Source organism: Haliotis asinina, chromosome 2, assembly GCF_037392515.1.
Source record: "Haliotis asinina isolate JCU_RB_2024 chromosome 2, JCU_Hal_asi_v2, whole genome shotgun sequence".
NCBI classification, from domain to species: domain Eukaryota; kingdom Metazoa; phylum Mollusca; class Gastropoda; order Lepetellida; family Haliotidae; genus Haliotis; species Haliotis asinina.
In genome coordinates, this window is record NC_090281.1 from 51,997,941 (window position 1) to 52,015,879 (window position 17,939).

Consider the following 17,939-nt stretch of genomic DNA (forward strand, 5'->3'; position numbering starts at 1 on the left):
AGGCACCTAATCGCCAGCAGAAAGTGGTCAAATGCAACACTTGTCATATTTGGGATTTCAAAGTGCTCAGCCACCACGACTTCCACAAAAATGAAAGCTGGACATCTGGTAGTCTAGCCTTTACACTTATCAGAGGGGTACACAAAGTACGCTGTCTAGACTACCGGTTGTCTGAATGGCATTGTGTAATCATAGGCATATAGAGTTGTATACCTTGAGTGTGTAAAACGTATCATAGTCTGTACAAATCCCATTTCACCATTGCTATGTTTCTAGAGATGTCAGCTCTAGGCCTGCACCAAAAGTCTACACTAAAGTGGAATGAAACCATACTCACATTCTGAACCATAGGCTTCCATACTACCGGGGCCAGAGGACACAGACATGTAATGTTGACAACAACGGTCTGAGTGCCTTGATGTTATAATAATAGCTCAGGGCAAAACTATACTTTATTACAAAACACTTTGGGTAGAGTGAACTTACATCCTTTCTAAGATGCTAAATTTAATACTTCCAAAATATATTTTCAATTAACCTAAGGCAAAAAAGAAACAACGGTGTCGATGACCTAAATTAAGAATCCTCGCATGGGGCTGACTGACGCGCTGTTCCTTTGACATGTCTGCTGCCCTATGGTAAGAAGACTGTAACCAGACAAAATGATAAACCGTTTGATGACAGTTTACGTTCAGGTTAAATATCTTCTAAGTGTTTTAATTATATGTTATGAATCAAAACCATATGGGGCAATATGAATGTTGCATTTCTACTACCAATGTAAGTTTAAATCAGTACATACAGATGAAGCTGTCTAGTCAAGCAACATTCCACAACTGCATTGTGGGAAAGTACACATTTAGAACATTTCCGTGTCGTTGGAAAATTGTGAATCGAACTATGAGACGTTTTATCTGTCAGAAAACATGAGCGTAATATTCTCACCGCTGAGTGACACAACTGCAAACCAAGAAACAGAATGCAACGTGATATGTAATATCTTTTATGTTATGCTTTACATTTGACTCTGTGTCTCAGGCTACTGGACTGGTTGATGGGAATGTGATACGAGTCCTGGCTCGGCTTCGACTGATTGGTGCAGACAGCACAAGCCAACACTGCATGGATACTTTCTGGTAATACTTTCTGTTGTCATGGAAATCTCTGTGTCCAACCTAATGATGCTAATGTTGAATCATTTCTTCTCATCTGGTTTTGGCCATAATTCCTTGAAAGTTTACAAAGTTATGAAAATTAAGAATTCGGTTTCTTTGCAGTGAAGTGTAATTTTGCGAAATGATTGTTGCCTGACCACAATCTTGTAACCAGGAATTTACCAGTAGGGACAGTAATCTCTCAAGCCCCTTATCGATTTTGTCTCATAAAATACAGGAGTTATGACTGGATGGGTGCCTTGCATCAACTGGTTCTTCTTGTCCCCAACTGCAACGCTGAACAGGGGACTATGTATTCAGCAGCGTTTGTGCGTTCGTCCATATGCATGTACGTACGTACAGACAGATGCTGCTAAATACATAGTCCCCTTGTGCGTACATGGTCCTGATTCTTGTTAATGCAATATCTCATGAACTGATGAACCCAATGTCTTCACATTTGGTGACAGTCTACATTTGGGGATTATGCAAACACCAGTAGATTTGGGTGACCTCGACCTTATTTCAAGGTCACCATGTCTCTTGTAAATGTAATATATCATAAACTGTAGTAACCAATGTCTTCAAATTTGGTGACAGCCTACATTGGGGCATTAGGTAGACACCAGTTGATTTGGGTGATCTTGACCTTATCTTCAAGGCCACCCTGACTCTTTGACCACTTTCCAAGCTCTTGTTAACCTGATATCTCATTACCCAGTGTTTTACCCAGTGTCTTCATATTTGGTGACAGCCTACATTTGATGATTACACAGACATCAGTTGATTTTGGTCACCTTGTGCTTATTTTGAAGGTCATCATGATACTTTGCTCACTTTTCAAACTTATGTTACCATGATATCTCATAAAACATTGCAACCAATGTCTTCAATTTAGTCAACAGCCTACATAGGGTGATTATTGGTATGCAGATACCAGTCATTTCACACATCTTGTGTGTGACCAAAATATGAAAAAGTAGTGAATATTTTGTTCAGATTTTGTTCTGTGCTTCTTGTTCAAGGTCTCATGCAAACATGTTGGTGGACCCAGATCGTCCAGGAGACTACAACCAGAGTGTGATGGAGCTGGGTGCCACAGTGTGCACTCCTAAATCCCCTGACTGTTCCTCTTGTCCACTCAGAGAACAGTGCAAAGCCCTTTGTCAGGTAGGTGAGGTAATTCCAGCAACCTTACTATATGCCACTGCGAGAGAGTCTTGAAGTACTTGACATCTGGAAAAATGTAAACAAATTCTTCAAGCCACTCAAATCTGGAACATGTGAATCTGTTAGGAAAACTGTATAACTCTCATAGTTTCATGTGATTTTTAGGTGTGTTTATCAGATGGAAAAAACAGTTTATTCAAAATAAAATGTGTTGATGATTTTACATGAGCTTCCATGCATTTACCTGACACCATTGATGCATTAAATTAATGACACGTCTCTGATATGAACTATGTATTAGACATTATGTTTTTCCCCTATATAGATGTGTTTACTTTTCAGGCAAATATGTAAATTAGGTATTAAAAGAAAGATTACTTTGCTTGTTCATCAGTTTAGTACATGTTACTGTAGGTTGAACGTGAGAGGCAGCTGTCAGCAAGTAAACTGGTTGAAACAGTAGTGAAAAAGGAGGAAACTGGGACTCTACTGGACATTGAATGTTGTAAGTCATCCTGTCACTATGAGGTATACTGGAAAAAACAAAGTACTAACCATTGTAATATCAAAGAATCGGGCGTTCTTTAACTTCTCGTGAGTTGTATATATTATCCAAAGCAACCAATAACTTGATAGAAGATTAACTGTGGCTTGTTTCATTTCACTGAACAGAAGATAATAATCGCTGTTGCTTGGTTAAAAACACATTTATTTTGAACTTTCATTTCTTTGTGTGTATTATGTTTAATTCAAGATGATTTTACAGTCACCACTTTATATATATTTTTAAATCACTGAAGACATCTTAGATTGCAGACTGAGGAATGTATAATGAGTCTAACAAGTTGCTACTTGTATGATAAATTATATTATTATATTGGTATTTATACCACTATAGTCCATCCCACATGCATGAACAAAGCACTTAGTTGTGTTAACCCCGATCATTGGATGTCATTCTCAGCAGCACAACATACGAGGGGATGTCAATAAGTTTTGAGCCTTGAGCATTTTTCATATCCAGGTGTCACAGCCTATGGTACAACATTGAACCTTGGGGTGTAGCTAATGTGATATATAAGTTTTGGTATCCTACTCTCAGAAGTTATTGAACAGCTCACATTGACAGAAAGAGACCCCCTCACGGCAGTGAAAATGAATAAAATTGATTATAGAGCAGTAATTAAGTTTTTAGTTCGTGAAGGAAACTCAGCAAAGAACATTGAAGAAAGGCTTTCAGCAGTTTATGGGAAATCTTCCCCTTCATCTGCTACCATCAAACGATGGGTCATTGAATTTAAGCATGGTAGAGAGAGTCTTGAAGATGACCCCCATCCAGGTCGCCCAACAACAAGCACTAGTCAGGAAAACATTGACAGAGTGCATAGACTTGTGCTTGAAAATCGTCGAATCACACTCCACGACTTAGAGGAGACCACAGGTATTTCACAAGGATCCATCGAGACCATTCTTCATGAACATCTCATCAGGTCTAAGGTTTGCGCAAGATGGGTGCCAAGAATGCTTACAGATGAAATGAAGCAAACAAGGGTAACCATAAGCAACTCCATGCTAACCAGATACAAGAAGAATCCAGAAGATTTTCTCTTTAGGCTAGTAACCTGTGATGAAACCTGGATCCACCACTATGATCCTGGGGGCAAACAAGAATCCATGGACTGGAAACATGTCACTTCTCCCAGGACTAAAAAATTCAAAGCCTCCAGATCAGTGCAGAAGGTAATGGCGACAGTCTTCTGGGATAGCAAAGGCGTCATTCACATAGATTACTTACCAAAAGGAAGAACAATGAATGGGGAATATTACGCTAACTTGTTGAGGCAAGTGCGACAGTCTATCAAGGAGAAGCGCTGGGGCAAGATTGGATGTGGTATACTTCTACATCAAGACAATGCTCCAATACACACCTCTCGCGTTGCAGCTGCAAAAAATTTGCCCCATCCCCCCTACTCTCCAGACCTGGCACCAAGTGATTACCATCTGTTCCCAAATCTCAAGAAACACTTGCATGGTCGTAGATTTCAGGATGATAATAACCTTATTGCTGCTACTGAGGCTTGTTTTGAGGACCAAAATGGTTCATACCAATATTTTGTGTTTTTCTATGCAAGGCTCAAAACTTATTGACATCCCCTCGTATAACCAGTCTCAACTCCCTGGGGGATCATTTAACTCTTGCAGAGACTAGGCACACCGAGTTAATGTGGCTTTCCCATCCTAACGAGGTACCAATTCACAGTTGGGTGGACTGGGACACGTAGTCCCAGTACTTTGTAGCTGATGAATTTAAATATGAAATATATTCTGATTGGTTTCCCTTCATATCAATGCTCAAGCTGTTTCTGTTAAACAAAGTTGTCTTGACACAGGTGCTGACAACTGTAAATTATGTGTTGACAAAGAAGAACCTTGGGATAGCAGGTATTTTATTTAAAATATTTTTGGTGCTGGAATGTTACATTCAACTTTGAACACAAGTTATTAGTGCTATTAGAAGTAATGATTGCTGAAATGAATCACTCACTCACTTGATACAGTTACTTAAACATGTGCTAATATTGCGGGCTCCCTTGAATATTGGGGTCATGTGGTAGCCTAATGGTTAAAGCATTTGCTCATCACACCAAAGACCCGGATTTGATTCCCCACATAGATACAATGTGTGAAACCCATTTCTGGTGTCCCCAGCAGTCATATTGCTGCTTTCTTACTAACAGGGGCATGAAACCAAACTCATTCACTACACTTGAATTTTGATTTGTCAACCTTTAAGTTTGCTTCTGATTCTGTCAGCCTGGGAGTGATGAACTACCCTCGCAAGGGTAAGAAGAAACCCCCTCGACAGGATCACACCAGCGTGTGCGTGCTGTGTAAGAAGTGTTCTGATGGCAAGCACAGGTTCCTGATAATACAGAGGCCCAAGAAAGGTGTTTACTATTAATCAGTGTCATTGCAACTTACATTCTGGATTCAAATGGAATAGAATAATTTATTTGTTGTTACCCTGCATCGTGGGAATTAGAAAAGGACAGAGAGCCGAATGCAATATTTGGGTGTTGTATCAGAGTTATGCTGTGTTGTGCCAACATTGTATCTCAGTAGGATAGCACTTTAAAACTTGCATTAGTCTAAACAAAGTCTAGACAAACTCTAGCAGCAACAAAATGTAATCATTTTGGTTTTCAGGTGAGTGTTGTTTTGACTTGAGGCTTGTCACAAGGGGTGTCTCATACTTAAGAGCTTGGATTGTTGCTTAATGATATCAGTCGCTAGACTGTCAGGTCCGAATTTGATTTTTTACAGTCCACTGTCATACAGCTAGAATATTGGTTGGAACAGGGTTAAACGCTTAACAACCTTCATTTATTTGTCTAGGCTTGCTAGCAGGGTTGTGGGAGTTCCCAAGTGAGCAGACTGAGAAAGACAAGAAAGCCCCTGACATGCTGGACATAATAGACTCGAAGTATAATACATCCGTAGAGGTGGTCCATGAGAGGCACAGTGTTGGTGAGGTAGGACCAATGACCCTTTGTTAGCTCAACAGGACTTTCATCTTATTATATACTGAGTTGTGGATTGTCCCTCCATTAACTTTACTACAATCCGTAGGACAAGTCTCTAGCTTTTGGAGGATGAAGCAGTGGTCTTAGATTAGAAATAAGGTTTATTTAATAAATAAAGTTTTCTCTTAGACTCTCAGATTCTTCTTTAAAGAGACCACAAGGGAAGCCTAACAAGGCAGGGTTTGAAACTCCCAAAAATTTCAATCAGACCATAGGGTAGGTAAGATGTGAAACCTGCTAGCCTTGACCAGAACTTAGTGCCTGCAAATAATTTAGGTTTGACAAGCGACATAGTTCATCATATATTTTTACAAAAGCATTAGTAATGATTATTAGAATGTGGCAGTCTGTGTTGAAGATGTGAGCAAGCAGGCATTTAGAATGTTGCCACAAGGTCTACAAATCTGAAATTTATCTGATCTTGAATCTTCCACAAAAGAATTCCATGCAATATTGCTATTTGGACAAGTCAAGTCTCATTCCTATATTTACCAGGGGTATAGGAGGTCAGTTGCCAAAGTTTGCTCGGTTCACTCACATGTTAGAAGACTGGTCATATTCTCTATGCTGCGCAACGCCATTTGCGCTACAGTTTGACTGTGTTCTATGAGTATGGCATTAACATGTTTACTGCTTCTCACGAGTATACTCATAGTGTCAATTCAGGTTGAATTTGCCACTACAAGTTATCTCATAACTGCATAAATGGTATTTTAAACCATTGGCATGTTGGCAAATAGGCACATAAACAAACATCTCATTGTTCATTGTTACTTGTTTCTTTCGTGTGCCTGTTTTTCCAACATGTGAAATGTTTTGTAAAATACCATTTATACAGGTACGACATAAGTCGTTGTGGCAAAGTGGACCAGACATTGATACTGAGAGTATACTCTTGTTGGCAGTCAACATGTCAAACAACTAATATCCCACATTATGCACAATGTAACTGAAACACTGCTAAATATGTACTAAACCAAGCACACTGATATATAGTGGCTGCATGTATAGTAGGTGAAATTATGCATTTAAGTTTATCTGGTTGACGGACTCCTTCCCTTCTTACTCAGGTCGTCCACATATTCTCACACATCCATCAGACGTACAGCGTTGAGGCTGTCACAGTGATGGAGGAGAAGGTTGAGGCGGAGATTGTGTCTGATGAGAAAAGATGGGTCACCAAAGAGGAGTTCCTGGAGGCTGCTGTCTCCACGGCGATGAAGAAGGTGCAGACATTATTCTGATACTGTTAACTACTGTTGGGAATTGGTTGAAATCTCACAATTGAGGATTGCTTCATTAAAAATGAACAATCATCGAAACAATTTGGTTGGTGTAGTTTTGTTCAAATTTTCCTGTCCCACTTGTTTTTGCAGATATGGATAACATGATGCACCTTGCTTCTTTAAAGTAATGACTAATTTATCATGAACATAAACTTCCTGGGATCTTAAGAAATATTCTTGCATGACTTTTCAGAAGTCAGTTCCCTAGGAAATAAACACGTTTTCAGGCCCTGACAACTCGGAAGATATGTTCCATTGTCACGTGTTTCAAACACTGAAACAGATGTTCTCATTTGTGTTTGATTTTGAGAAAATGTGATCAGTTGCTTGGTTGTTTAGTCACTGTGACCAATCCTTGATTATTTCAGTTAATCAGAACACCACTACTGATAACTGTGTATTGTTGTGACACTGGTAATCAAATATTACCCATTGACAGACTTGATATGGTAATGCCAGTCTGTCCATGAAATGGTGATTTAAGTGTTGGTCTTCAAAAGTGTGCTTAATGTGCAAAAAATGTCTTTAAAAGACTTTTGAATTTGGCTGTCATGGACTTTTACATGAGTATGGTACTCTCATATTGTTTGAATATGGTACTCTCATATTGTTTGAATATGGTACTCTCATATTGTTTGAATATGGTACTCTCGTATTGTTTGAATATGGTACTCTCATATTGTTTGAATATGGTACTCTCGTATTGTTTGAATATGGTACTCTCGTATTGTTTGAATATGGTACTCTCATATTGTTTTCAATAGTTCATCATCTCATGTGGCATAGGATTAGTCAGAAACATAATTGACAGTAGTTATTAAGAGGTAAATGTTGTAAAATGTATATTGAAATACCACTTTTGTGGCAATGAAATATAAACCCAAATAAATCTATTTAGTAGCACAGTCTTACTATGGGATAAAATGTAACTATAACAAATTGTGTTCTAACTATAAATTTAATGAACATGTGAAAACTTTGCAATCTCTATTGATCCATTTACTTTTAAGTAGGACAAATATAATGTCTGTCTGTTGTAGATATTCAAAGCATATGAGAAATCCCTGGATGATAGTACAAAGGTGAGGAAATCCGAGTTACAGTGTTTATTATTCGTTGTTAGATTTTCAGATGTATAGATATTTCATTTTAAGTCTTGTAATACTCTTTAGTCGTTCATCACTTGACATATCATGTTTGTACGTCAGCTGGACAAAATATTTTACAGCAAGTTCCTGCAGTTCTAAGGGGAAGTAATTCTTCCATGCATATTCAGTGTTTTGATAGTGAACTATAACAACAGTGAAAGAATGGTTAAAAAGCAAATGGCAAAAAAAGATTTATTAGACTGATATTTTTTACACTATTGCAAGTGATTGCTCTCTTGAAATGAAATTTGGAAAACTGAAACAAAATGGAGGCTATTTCATGACATCTGGATATCTCAATCAGTGATCACATTTACAGGTTAACAAGAGGAAAAGACAATCATCCAGTGATGATTCAAGCAATAAGAAGAAACAGATGTCCCTGAACTCCTTCTTCAAGCCCAAAAATTAAATATCTGCTTGGATCTCAGAAGGACATTGATTTGATAATGAATGCATCAACTCACAAGAAACCCGTGAAGGTGCGGGGTAGAATAGGCCTTCAGCAACCCATGCTTGCCATAAAAGGTGGCTATGACTTGGGTGACACATGTCATCGGTTCCCAATTGCGCAGATCGATGCTCATGCTGTCACTGAATTGTCTGGTCCAGACTCGATTATTTACACACTGCTGCCATATAGCTGGAATATTGATGAGTACAGCATAAGACTAAACTCAGTCACTTAACTCAAAAGACATTAAAGGATTGTATTCGGTGGTGCTTGACATTAACAACTGATCTTCAGATAGCCAGCCTTTTCATAGGAGGTGACTGTGGGAACAAGAGGTCAGACTCACTGACTCCACTGATGTATGTCCTATCACAATTGTGATGATGGATCACCACTGCATTCAGACATGATTATTTTCAGACAGCCCTTATACAGCTGGAATATTGCTGAGTGTGTAAAACAACAAACTGTTGAAGATTGGGGACAATTTTATGACCAGTATTTACTGTTAGTGTTGTAGTTACATGTTTTGTATAGTTTTATTCAACAAGTATAGTTTTATATTAAAAAATATACCACATTCTCAGTAATTGTTTCTTGATATCGTTAATCTTAGACATATTTTTTATGACGTTATTTATCTACAGAACATAAGTTTCTGTTCTAACAATGTGATCATGTGTATTACCAGAGAAGAAGGAGAAATACCCAACCCTAAGCAGTTTAACGCATATAGTAGCATGCATCACGACATACATTTTCAGTTCTCTCAAAATTATCTTGAATGACTTTACATTGAATATACTTGCAGGAGTAGCCTCCCATCGTTCAACCACTGTTTTCAAAAGTCATATGGATTCATGTGGATTTGAACCGGGTTTTCACTTCTCTCAAAATTACCTTGAACGACTTTGCACTGAATATACTCACAAGAGTAGCCTCCCTTCGTTTAACCACTGACTTCATGCTCACAGTTGGCGTTGAACAAAACTGAGATACGACTGTATTTGATAGGCGTCAATGAGTCACACCGAGGAATGTGTGAGTGAGTGAAAGGTATTTAATTTTTGAGTAGTCCGTGCTGTTCCATATAACGCTCATGACTTTGTTGATTGAAGCAAAATTGCATAGACTGATACTCATGATGTTAATCATTGGATTATCTGGAGGAGACTCGATTATTTACAGACCACCGTCACAGAGTGCAGCTTAGACAAGAAAAGTGAACTTTCAGTTCCAAGGACCAGTCCGCTGTTCTGGTGCCCCCACAAACCAAGGGGCATCACTCCACTAGTGATCTGCGAAAATGTCTGTGGAAAGACCAATTGTATGTTGAGAATCTTCAGTCCATGTAAACTGACAGGAACTGAAGGGACTTGAGTTCGCATCAGTGTACCAAGTTAGGGACTCGATGTACCGAGTTTGGGAGAAGGTTGTCAGGATGATTGATATACACTATCCCAAACACTCCGATATTCACATAATTAGATGAGTAATCATCAGATTACAATCCCCTCCAGGAGGAGCGTACAGATCCCCAGAGTCCTCTGTTAGTGTCCGAAATTGACTTTTATCCACGTGCTGTTATCTTAAGACCTCCCTGACACTGATGACTGTGCAGGAAAACAATATTCGTTCGTTTGCTCACTCTCTTACTTACTCACCCACCCACTGACCATCTCTCTAATAAGCTCATAAGAGTCCCAACCTCTTATCATCGTGCAAGCCTCCTTACCCACACAGTCTACCATATATTATCACTCAACACCCGTGAAGATCAGGGTTAGAATTGTTCTTCAGTAGCCCATGCTTGTTATAAGAGGCGAGTGACGGGATCGGGTGGTCAGGCCCTATGACTTGGTTGCCACATGTCATCGCATCCCAGTTGCTCAAGTCGATGCTAATAATGTTAATCACTGGAGTGTGTGATCCATACTCGATCGTTTTACAGACCACCGCCATATAGCTGGAATATTGCTGAGTGTGGCGTAAAACTAAACTCACTCACTCACTCACTCAGGCTCGATTATTACTGATCGACGCTGTGTAAAACGTTGCTGACGTTAACAACCAACAATCCCAAACAAAGGCTAATGATTGTGTTTTGGTCATGTTCACTGCACTACACGGGGTTGTCTGGTGGTGTTGCACTGACCATGGAGTAAAAATGTCAGTGACGACATACAAGTCATAAAAAGAAACGCATAAATAACGCCTTTCCTATGGTTTCTCCATGATATAGCCCCAGGATGTTCTTCACTCGCGTGTTTTGCCCACTTTTCTTATGACTAATGCAGACACGCTCACAAACTGGTTCAGGTGATATTGCTGTGCGTTTGTTTATGACCTTGGTTACACATGTGTATCTCGATAATTCTGAGGAAATATGTAAGAAGGCAATAAATTTTGTCCTTCCTACGTCAGACGGTCCTTGTAAGGTTAAGCACTCACCTCAAGATGTCAAGTATATGTAAGTCCTTGAAGTGATTCGCACCCCACTGCCTCACCCCGGAGATCCGGGCTAGATTCCCCACATGGGTACCATGTATGAAGTCGCCAGTTTCCCGAATCCCCTCTGTGGTATTGCAGGAATATTGCTAAACGCGGCGTCAAACTGAACTTACTCACTCCTCTCGCCTCGAACTATTTGAAACACGACGGGTACCATGGACTTCAGGATGAAGAAGTTTAACTTCTCCTACTGTTCGTTTTACCCCATTTAGGCTGTGTATAAACTTCGTACCAGAAATGTACACACGTGTTTTGTGAAGATTTATTTAGGTAACACGAACACAATATCTGTGATGTGCCAGTCACAATCAAATATTCATTCTCATTCATTATTCTCAAAGCACCAGGTGTGTCTACTTTTGTACTTCAGTTCATACCTACATCATCAACGGCCGTTATTGACCTCTCCATTGCTTGTCTTTAATCGGCGTTAGCCAGGACCAACTCAAACTGTGATGAGACTGAAGCTTTTCAGAACTGTTTGCCGCACCCAGGAGCCTCATGTGGGGCGGCTGGGGAGCCTAGTGGTTAAAGTGTTCGCTCGTTACGCCGAAGACCCGGGTTCCATTGGTAACATGGGTACGATGACTGAAACCTATTTGTGTTGTCATGCTGTCATGATGTTGCTGATATATTGCTAAAAGCGGCTTAAAACTAAACTCACTCACTGATAAGGGCCTGTTTGTTGGTTGGTTGGTGTGCTGTTTAGAGCTGCACTCAGTAATGTTCCACTCGGTGAAACATTCGGATATTGACCAGACGATGTCATTGACTGTGATTATATATTTCAGTGATTCTCTCTCTCTCTCTCTCTCTCTCTCTCTCTCTCTCTCTCTCTCACACACACACACACACACACACTTTAGTACGCCATATTAAGAATACAATGTTACCAACAGTATTGTACTTAGCTTTATATCTACCCTGCAAACGTTATCTCATGGATCACAGAACATACGCATATTTGTTGATTAGAAAATAAAGCTACTCTGTTTTCAATTTTGCGGTCCTTTATGGTTGATTTAAGACCTCAAAATGTAATTTGAAAACCGAAAGCGTCAGCAGAATTAGAATCGAATATCACACAATGCCGTACTAGAGGTTAATACCTCTATAGCTATTTACTCCTGCTTTCGTACCTTTCTTACGTAACCACATGTAAGAAATCCTTTCACCAATTCTGTGGGTTAAGACATATGCATTTCGTAAATATAATCAGTTATTTTGAAGTTGTTCAAGGACGTATTGTCAGAAAGATTTATTTTGATATTAATAATTATCCACAAAAGCAATACCCGAATTGCAGCAAGCGTTAGTACATCAAATGAATATTTCCACACTAAAGACAACAAACGCTGTAAGAACAATTTTTGACAGAAACAAACAGCTCCGTCTGCAACCGGGAAAGGAGCCGTCATTTGATGGGAGATTCAGATTGTGAACCCTGAGGGCTACAGCAACACGATGAAGGCAGGGCGGATGAATTTGATTCAGCTCCAGACTTATACACACATTTTCCATTCAAAGGAGACATTTGTCTGCAGGATGATGTTTTCAGCTTTACAAGGAATGCCGCTGCATATATTATACTAAGCCCGCTTCACGTTACGAAATCATCACAATCTGACGTACACATGTCTGTCTTTCATCCCACCCAGACCTCCTCCGATCATATGACCATGACTACATTCCATGGCACCAGTAAACATACACGTCAAAGTCAGCACAAATCACGCTATGCTTATTATCGCCTCGGGCCTGCATAAATCGTAATACCTGTCAGCTGGTGACATAGTTCATTTAGTCATTGGATTACACGCGTTAACATGTGAAATGGCACAGATCTGAGTTCTTTTGACACTAAAACCCCTCGAAAAAGATTGTTGCATAATGTTTTGCCAATTTTTACCTTGGTTAGACATTTCTAAAGGGATACTAATGATTACTGTTATATGACACAGGGGAAATGACAATATTAACTTAGAACATCGCATAAGCAAATACAGTTTTGAATACCCGAAGAACACATTCCACTGAACGGTAGGTAAATTAACGGTAAGAATTTTGTGAAGGGATCCCTGAAAAAATAATGAAATCTTAGAGTTCGAGGAAAGAGTCAGCGGAGGGAGGGGATCGAGTCCAGATCGTGGACGTGACGAACACTTCACCCACAAGGCTATCTGCAGATGGACGAGGAGCAGTTGGGTAGCCTTGATGGTTGAAGTGTTTGTTCGGTTTTGATTATTCAAATGGGTACAATGCGTGAAGCACATTTCTTGTGTCCCTCGTCGTGATGTTGCTGGAATATTGCTAAAAGCAGTGTAAAACACAACTCACTCACTCACACATTCGCTGCAGCTCGTCGATTCAAAGCTTAAGTTGTAGGCAGTCACCATACATCTGGAAACTGCTGAGCGCGGCTTTACAAACAAACAAACAAACAAACAAAGCATCTTCCTGGACAACACTGCATCTTATTGAACATCTAACTACATAAAAGTGCAATACTCGGAACCGTACTAATACTCGACTGGCCAGTTTTGTCAAAGTGTTCACTAGTACGCGAAGTACGTGCGGACGCTCCTTGAGGGGTTACTGCATGCATCAGTTGTTGTATCAGGCAAAGGAAAGGCCTAAATCTGGGGGACATATTCTACAGTCTACGATTCCATACAGCGTGTCGGACTGACACAGCTGACTATGTACTTTGTCGGTTCCCGTCATAGGTAATTAATTTTCAAATTTAGAAAAAAAAACAATGTTTCTCTGTCTCAAATTCTTTTAAAATGTTAATTTCAGTAGCAGCTCTATGTTTCATCCATTTGTACGAACAAACTAACTACGTGGACTGATGGCGACAACGCAACAATGCTCCTTCTAAGGTTCCAATGTTTAAGTTATCAAATTTGGTCTTTTACAGATATTTGATTGGTGAAATGTTATGGCTGCAAAGATCACCCCACTCAAACACCTGGTCATTGACTCTGCAGTTTCAGAATGTATGCAGGTCAGCACGTTTGACATGCAGTTTTATGTAATCACGCACGTGTTCATGCAGTAATGTACTACAATTACAATTATAAGTAGACATATAAGTCTGTCACTGCAGCCATTTTTTCCAACCATCCATCCGGTCGGAATTCGGTTTGGACGTCTCAGTACCACAACAGCTGTGATCAACATGGTTCGGGTGATACCCCTGAGGAGTGAGTGAGTTTAGTTTTACGCCGCACTCAGCAACATTCCAGCTATATGGCGGCGGTCTGTAAATAATCGAGGCTGGACCAGACAATCCAATGAGCAACAGCATGAACATCGACCTACGGAACTGGGATACGATGACAGGTGTCAGCACAGTCAGGGAATCTGAACACCCGATCCCGTTAGTCGCCTTTTATGACAAGCATGAGTTGCTGCAGATCAGTTCTACCCCGGACCTTCACGGGTCCGCCCTAAGATAACATAAACGGTTGACAAAATTAATGTTTAGTCTTGTGTTCATGTTGATCCCAGTTTCTTCGATCAGTATATTCCTATCGCAGACAAATGCAGTTGATCTGTCAGTGTGAACTAAACTTCATGACATAACGACGACTCAAACGTTGCTTGCATAACATGTAAATAACGAGCACATGAAATATGCTTTATGCAATGTCAGGATTATAGTGCCCTAGCCACCTGCTGGATTGAGCGAGCAACCTTGACTCTGCCAGTATACTTTGAAGTTACGAATGACAGCCATTTATCCTATTGTAATCTATTTATTTGGCGCTCATGTCGTTCTTTGTATTTCATCTCCTCATACTTTCTCTCAAATGTGACGCTGGAAATGTTAGCTCTGTCAGAAAAAGTGTCATGGCACCGCCGCGAGTTGACCTTGAATGAGACCTTTGAAGCAAGGTGAACCCCTGCGATCCATCTACCGTGTGTAGGATAGCAGTGATGATGAAGCCAACGATCAACACAATCCGACATGACAAGCGTTAGCCTTAATTACACGCTACAAATAGCGTGGACTTGTGATGAAATAGCAAAACTATCTGCCTCCGGCCGCCCCGCAGCAGCTCCTAACACTGTCCTTACTCGATGATTAATGAGGAAAAAACGTAATCGGGAGTTCTCGTCGGCTGCTACAGGTTTGCTACATGCAAATTATTGTGTTTCTGGAGCAAACTACGGTCTTCTGACCCATCGTGACTGGCAGGTAATTCGGTAGTTCCTTTTTATCGCCGAACTGTACTGGTGGAATCCACATTAAAAGTAGTGAGTGAGTGAGTTTGGTTTCACGCCACCTTTAGCAATAGTCCAGCAATATCACAACACCAGAAATGAGCTCCATACATTGTACCCATGTGTGGAATTGAACCGAATCTTATGCGTGACGAGGGAACGCCATAACCACAAGTCTACCCCACCGCCCCACATTGCAAATAGAACGACATTGATTTGCAATACCGGCTGTTGTAAATGATATCTTAAAAGTGACACGATTCTGTATCTGCGGAGGTTCGATTCGACTGGTTGCGTTATACCGAAACACGTTAAGAGGTTATACTTAATGTTACCATGCCTGACGTTAGAGGGATTAAACAAGGGCAGGGAGTCCATGTTGAACAATCATGAACGCAACGTTCATCTTCGGAAACTCAGCATTTATTTCTCAATACTTGCACGATTATGCATTATTTTAACAAGCCATTTGAACTGAAGATACATTTATCCAATTGTCTATAAACCGTGTCCGGATGAATGATTTACGTGTCATACTTTGTATAAAACCTGTACCCACCAAGCGTCCAACGAATGGACTTACTTCAATCGATGTATATTTCCGAATATAGGAGGCTGTAGTACAAATACATTGAACAATTGATCAGTTCGTAGAATTGTTTAGAATGTATTTTGTCTATATGTAGTAGCGTAACCGATATACATAAATAAATCTGCTACCTGTAATTTACTAGAATTGGTTAAAAGGGATATGAATTTGTAGATGTCAGGATGTACATAGCAGTAGCTCTTTTCTTTATATCTCAACATATGGTAGGCTGGACATATACACAGAAAGTGGAGCTCGTCTTCAATTACATTCACATTACACATTCTACACATCCTCTGTTCTTTTATTAATCCTAAATATCTATAGTACCAGATTCTATTAGCAAGTCACGAGATGAACAGCGGAATTGCGCAAGACTTATTCTGAATTTTCTTGCGCTTACTTGTGTTTGTGCTTAACCACCGATTCAGAAATAACTCTTCCACTGTACATTGTCATTGTATGTACATTAAAACACCTCGAATTGTTCATAGTTCGAGGCAACGGAAGCACTGATAAGGATTCTGTCGCTACCATATACAGTTGCAGAGCCTTAAACAATATTCATTGAAAACAAAAGAAGGATATTCTGAGGGATACTCTACATGCATCAAAAGTACAATCTATACTAGGCTTTATTAACAAGCGCGTTTGTGGCATGCATCATTCACATTCAATGGATATGTCGGCGTTTGGAAGAATGACAGTACTGTTGTTACTCTAATAATGCTGATAAACACAGGCTGCTACATATAGTCCCTATTCACCTTGTGCCTCCGAATTCCATATATTTCAAATAGCACTATCACCTTACTATTGAATCAGTCTAAGTAAACTTATCCACCACTGAGTCTAACAAAACCTAGCAGAAGGTCGCGTCAGGTAACCTTTGAGCAACCAATCACAGTCCAATCAAATGCGAGACGGTTAAACAGATTTAACCAATCAGGCAACGGCTAGTATTTACGGATCGGAGGGACTTTCAAAATACTAGTATTCAGGTCACTGACACAGATCTCTCCACAAACAAAAATCAGCATATAACACAGTTATTTGACCTGCAGTATAGACGCTTTGAGGTTTCTGATGACATGGTTACCATTAGCTAATACTTCCGCCAGATAACATCCTTGTCAAAAACATTATTTTCAGCGACTGTTTACTCTCCGTTCTCATGGTTGTACGTACGCCGTGTGCATCACCCAGAAGCGATCGTACGCTACATAGCATTCGGAATCGTTCGGGTATGTGCACTTTCGCGATTTGGTAAACTGTGTTCTGATTGGTCAGTCTCAAAGGTTACCTGAGGCGACCTTCCATAAGGTTTTGTTAGACTCAGTGGTGGAGTGTAACGAAAAGTACTGAGGATAAGTTTACTTAGACTGACTATTGAATGTCCGTTGTATATGTTTGTGTTCTCTATAATACTCGCAACCCAAAGCAAGCTGATGGAAAACAAAACAAGCTAGCATAATCACAATGGGTTGCAAACAACAGCTACTAAATACGAGCCTAATTTATGTTAATACATTAACATTCAAGACTATCTTAGTGCTGGGAGTGATTCGAAAATCTAGTACCTTTTTACACAGTCAAGCAGTCATCGTAAATAACGTGCGTGTGTGTATAAAGATGAATGTTTTATGTTTAATCTACAATCGATCTCTCCTAGTTGACACATAATTTTTAAACACTCAGTCACCATAATATGATTCATGTACCCCGAAGCTCTTCCACTATTGAACCCCCTCCCCTCCCCCACTGGCTGGTTAATCACTGGCAATCACACATATCCTCATGAAAATAGGCTAGG

At 39.9% G+C, this 17,939-nt stretch overlaps 1 protein-coding gene across 2 annotated transcripts in view; it reads left to right on the top strand.

Annotated features, from left to right (window-relative positions):
- Positions 1-9,382, top strand: part of LOC137273902 (adenine DNA glycosylase-like) — a 17,368-nt gene extending 7,986 nt beyond the window's left edge. For both annotated transcript variants that reach the window (XM_067806801.1, XM_067806802.1), the window contains exons 9-17: positions 1,039-1,136; positions 2,180-2,324; positions 2,739-2,829; positions 4,715-4,766; positions 5,139-5,272; positions 5,721-5,857; positions 6,979-7,134; positions 8,235-8,276; positions 8,662-9,382. In XM_067806801.1, the coding sequence (XP_067662902.1) occupies positions 1,039-1,136; positions 2,180-2,324; positions 2,739-2,829; positions 4,715-4,766; positions 5,139-5,272; positions 5,721-5,857; positions 6,979-7,134; positions 8,235-8,276; positions 8,662-8,754 (948 nt within the window). In that variant the 3' untranslated portion in view covers positions 8,755-9,382. The remainder of the gene's footprint in view (positions 1-1,038; positions 1,137-2,179; positions 2,325-2,738; positions 2,830-4,714; positions 4,767-5,138; positions 5,273-5,720; positions 5,858-6,978; positions 7,135-8,234; positions 8,277-8,661) is intronic.
- Positions 9,383-17,939: the final 8,557 nt, after the last annotated feature.